Source organism: Sinocyclocheilus rhinocerous, unplaced genomic scaffold (assembly GCF_001515625.1).
Source record: "Sinocyclocheilus rhinocerous isolate Xijiao unplaced genomic scaffold, SAMN03320098_v1.1 scaffold44, whole genome shotgun sequence".
Classification (NCBI taxonomy): Eukaryota; Metazoa; Chordata; class Actinopteri; order Cypriniformes; family Cyprinidae; genus Sinocyclocheilus; species Sinocyclocheilus rhinocerous.
The window spans coordinates 322,986-328,103 of NW_015631022.1; the positions used below are offsets into that span (position 1 = coordinate 322,986).

The following is a 5,118-nucleotide window of genomic DNA, read 5'->3' on the forward strand; positions in this document are numbered from 1 at the left end:
GGATATATATTTTCTTCATTCAGAGGTCTTGGCATTGATTTCTCAGTTCCAGCGTGGATGAAGCAGACACAGCTTTCCATGAGGCCCTGAACCGGAGGTCAGGTCATTTCAGAAGGCTTTTCAGATATTGCCATTTCCAACATCTGGTGGGACTGAAACAACACCTGCAGTCTTTTTGCCCTTTTGCACTCCCTCTCCACCCGTCTTCTGATGTGCTGCGGCAATTGCGTTGCATTAATAATCAATTTTTATTCCCTTTGAAATGTTCAGTCTTTGTTTTGCTCTTGCTCTGTTGGAGAACAAAGACTATAATTGCAATCTATCCATTTTATCAGATACAATCTGGCTTTGGACATCGCTCTGTCCTTTCGCATCACTTTCATCTTGTGACATTTCAGACTATCAGCAAATAACACGTTAATTTTTTAAAGGTTACACTGCAACAATTCAGGGTCTTTTTTCTAGACTTGAACCTCCTAGGTCTCTGGGTCTGTTTGATTGAAGTGCTATTACCTCTTTTCATTTCATATTGATTCAGTTATGTCCTTCATGTAGAATAATGATTCTACCCATGTGCTGGATTTATTGACCGCTGTAGTAATCTTGCTGTTATTGTTAGATTTTGACTTCCAATCCATAATGTTTAGCATAAACAAACTAGCCACGTTGGTAACATGTTGATTTTATTGCCGATGACTAGTGATACTAAGTGACTCGAGTTAATGGTCGTATTTTTAATTTCAAATGGAATTAGTTATTAGTTTCGTAGAGGTTGCAAGACATCCACAGCTGAGGCAATATATGCATCCAATGCTGTACAAGAGACAACCACTGGAGGCCACTGGAGTATTAAAAAAAAATTCAATAAAGGGTTTGAAAGGGCATATGCAGGACACGCGGTGCCCGTTCAGACGGTATATGCCACAGAAATACTCAGAAAAAAGAATAGCTTTTTATTTCTAAGTTTCTTCAGCATGCGATATAAAAAAAATGAAAAAAATCAATGAAAGCATTTCTGTATTACAAATGTGTCACACTAGTAAACTTATTCTTGATCAGCATGTTACATTCCAGTTAAGTCAAACAGGTAATAAAGCATGTTTATGGCAGTCAAAAACAATTGAATATCAGTACATCACAACGCAAGAATTCAGACAACAGTTTTAATGACTGCCTTTGACATCATGGTTAAAGACCCCACTCATCTATATGCTAGCGTACTTGTAAACACAGACAAAAAAAAAAAGATCTTTTAGCAGATATACACTAGAGTTGCACGATTAATCATTAAAATATTGTGATCTCGTTTCTAACACCCAGAGAGAGCAGTTATGTAAAAGTATGAAACAACTTCACAGTCTTTTCAACCACATAGTATCATTTTTTCTGTTACAAACATTCTAATTATCACAGAAGAACTGGGATAAAAGTTTATTTTTGGGATATAACACTGATGTCTAGCATTCAAAACAGAGTTCATCATGTTTTGAAAAAGTAACTTGGCACTTTAAATAAAGATTGTATTATTACATCAATGCACCAGTAGGTGGCGACACGTGACTGTTAAAAAAAAATTATTCATCCTTGAATCAGTCAAGAGATTGGTTCAAAAACACGGATTCATTTAATAATGGAACAAGTGAATATTTTGAACAAGTCATTGAATCAGTCATTCAAACTGGAAAAAAATTTCATTCAAATTGTTTTTTTTGTTTGAGCCCTTTGATATATATCCCAACGCAACTTCTGGTTCATATAATCTGACAACACAAAACTTAATTCATCAGATGATTTCACAGGGTCTTTAAAATATTTAATAATGGCATTCAAACATAGAAGTAGCATGCCAGTACAGTATGAGAATAAATTACACAGGACCAGGGACTATGTACAATACAAATTACAAAACCTTTACATAAAGGTGAAATATCAATATGATATAATAGTATATTTTCGACTGTAAACCTTATTACCATTTTAATAATGACTTACCGATACGTGCTAATTACTTTTGTTGTTTTTTTTGTTTGGTTTTTTTTTGCTTTTTTTCTACTTCAGAGACAGTTTCTTAAAGTAATTTCGTGCTGAACCTAGTCTCAGACCAAAAAAATGTATTCAGATGAGAACTGCATGAGTGTGTGTCCACAAACATTTTGGGTAAACCAGAGTGTTCTGTTGCAAGCGTACAGCTGGAAGTATTCACAGTGGTCTTTTAAAATCATTTATCTAAGATTAAAATACACTTTCCACAAAATTGCACAAGTAAACATGTATGCTGCTGTCTTTAAAATTACATTTGATTTTCATATAGTTAAAAGATATAATGTAAAAAAATGTGATGAGGTTAACAAGATGTAAATATTAAAATTAAAAATTGTAACTCAAATTCTGACTGGATGCATTTTCAAAAGTATTCTTTTAATATAAAATGTCTCATATAATTAAGTAAAATCTTAAACTTCACAGTCTTTTCAACCACATAGTATCATTTTTTCTGTTACAAACATTCTAATTATCACAGAAGAACTGGGATAAAAGTTTATTTTTGGGATATAACACTGATGTCTAGCATTCAAAACAGAGTTCATCATGTTTTGAAAAAGTAACTTGGCACTTTAAATAAAGATTGTATTATTACATCAATGCACCAGTAGGTGGCGACACGTGACTGTTAAAAAAAATTATTCATCCTTGAATCAGTCAAGAGATTGGTTCAAAAACACGGATTCATTTAATAATGGAACAAGTGAATATTTTGAACAAGTCATTGAATCAGTCATTCAAACTGGAAAAAAATTTCATTCAAATTGTTTTTTTTGTTTGAGCCCTTTGATATATATCCCAACGCAACTTCTGGTTCATATAATCTGACAACACAAAACTTAATTCATCAGATGATTTCACAGGGTCTTTAAAATATTTAATAATGGCATTCAAACATAGAAGTAGCATGCCAGTACAGTATGAGAATAAATTACACAGGACCAGGGACTATGTACAATACAAATTACAAAACCTTTACATAAAGGTGAAATATCAATATGATATAATAGTATATTTTCGACTGTAAACCTTATTACCATTTTAATAATGACTTACCGATACGTGCTAATTACTTTGTTGTTTTTTTGGTCGGTTTTTTTTTGCTTTTTTTCTACTTCAGAGACAGTTTCTTGAAGTAATTTCGTGCTGAACCTAGTCTCAGACCAAAAAAATGTATTCAGATGAGAACTGCATGAGTGTGTGTCCACAAACATTTTGGGTAAACCAGAGTGTTCTGTTGCAAGCGTACAGCTGGAAGTATTCACAGTGGTCTTTTAAAATCATTTATCTAAGATTAAAATACACTTTCCACAAAATTGCACAAGTAAACATGTATGCTGCTGTCTTTAAAATTACATTTGATTTTCATATAGTTAAAAGATATAATAATGTCAAAAATGTGATGAGGTTGACAAGATGTAAATATTAAAATGATAAATTGTAATTCAAATTCTGTTTGGATACATTTTCAAAAGTATTCTTTTCATATAAAATGTCTCATATAATTAAGTAAAATCTTACAAGAATTATTTTTTTCCCTTTTATTCCAGTCTGTAATAGTTCTGAATATCTGAGCGAAAACAGAATGAACTGCACACGGCTGTCTAAATCTGTTGAGATGAATCCAGTGTTGACGATGGCTTTGATGAGCTTTGTGTACTACGTGAAAAGAGCATTCCAAGTGTTGACATCGCAGGCCTCTTCTTGAGGTCACAGTTCAGATTCTGAGCCTTCAAGGCAGTTTCACGACCACCACACATGCCCCCGCCTTCCCGATGTTTAGAGGGACCTCCTAGAATAACAAGAGACAGAGGTTAATGACCATTGTCCAACCGCAGCAAACTCTCAGTCACACTCAGTCTAACAGCCCATTGCAGGTAATCTTACGAGAGAGAGAGCAAGACGGAGCCATGGGAAGCTGCGACAGGAGGCAAACTAGACTTGAATAGAGTGTTTGTAACTCAGGCTGGCTAAGGAAAGAGCGGTTAACCTCATGGTGTTCAATGCCATTGTGACACAGTGGAAAACAGATGAATGGCAGGAAATGCTTGCACTTCCCGTTCACAGACGTACATCATCCAAGCATTCAAGGAACATTCACAAAGTCGACTGTTTTGACATATTTAATGTTCTACAACATTTTTTCCTTCTTTGCAGACAACATGGTTGGTCAAAAAGGTGGATAGCTATAACATTTTTGTAGTATTTCAGGAAATACAGTATTTCAGTTTAACCGAAAGCACTTGTGGCATAATGGTGATTAGCTTGAATAGTAATTTTGAATTGTCAAAATATCTGGGTTGCAGTGAGGTTAAGTGAACTTGCAGTACAATGCAAGTGAATGAGCCCAAACAGTAAAAGCTAAAACACTCACCGTTTCAAAATTATAGCCACAAGATGTAAACACTATACATGTTAACATGATTTTAGTGTTTGTGTGTGTGTGGGGGGGGGGACGACTCACTAACCTTTCCTGAGTAAAGTTACATGGAATTCTCTTTTGTTGCTATGACAATGTAACATCAAAAACCTTGCACAAAAAAATTATCAGAGCAACTTTACTACTTCTATTAACACTTGTGTATTATTTGAGCTGTATTGTAAGTGTTTTTATAAAATTATAAGCTTCACACTTTAAAATCTTCCAAAACACTGCTCCCATTTATCTGTATTGTAACAGTAACCTAATTTCTTTATTTTTTATTGATTGATTGATTGATTACAAATATATCTTTAAAGCAGTTGTTTTAAACCAGGGCCCACTAGGGGCATCAAGATTACTTAAAGGGGTGGTTGATTGCGATTTCACTTTTTTAACGTTAGTTAGTGTGTAATGTTGAGGTCATGCTGAGCTGCTTTAGAGAAGAGGAAGAGAAAACTTTAGGTGCACGTAAAAATCTATTCATATATGAATCGCGATTCTGTCTTCTAACTATTCGAATGGATTCACAAGTTTCAAAATCAATGTTCAAAAGCAGCCGTTCTCAATACTGTTCCTCGCGTCCCCTGCTCTGCACACGCTCTGCATCTCTCTCTCTCTGCATCTCTCTCTCTCTCTCATTCAGCTCAGCTCCA

General features: G+C 34.5%; 1 protein-coding gene across 1 annotated transcript in view; it reads right to left on the reverse strand.

Moving 5' to 3' along the window:
- Positions 1 to 3,137: 3,137 nt before the first annotated feature.
- Positions 3,138 to 5,118, reverse strand: part of LOC107741083 (kelch-like protein 4) — a 38,163-nt gene continuing 36,182 nt past the window's right edge. The window contains exon 11 of the mRNA XM_016553676.1: positions 3,138 to 3,835. Within this exon, the coding sequence (XP_016409162.1) occupies positions 3,776 to 3,835 (60 nt within the window). The 3' untranslated portion in view covers positions 3,138 to 3,775. The remainder of the gene's footprint in view (positions 3,836 to 5,118) is intronic.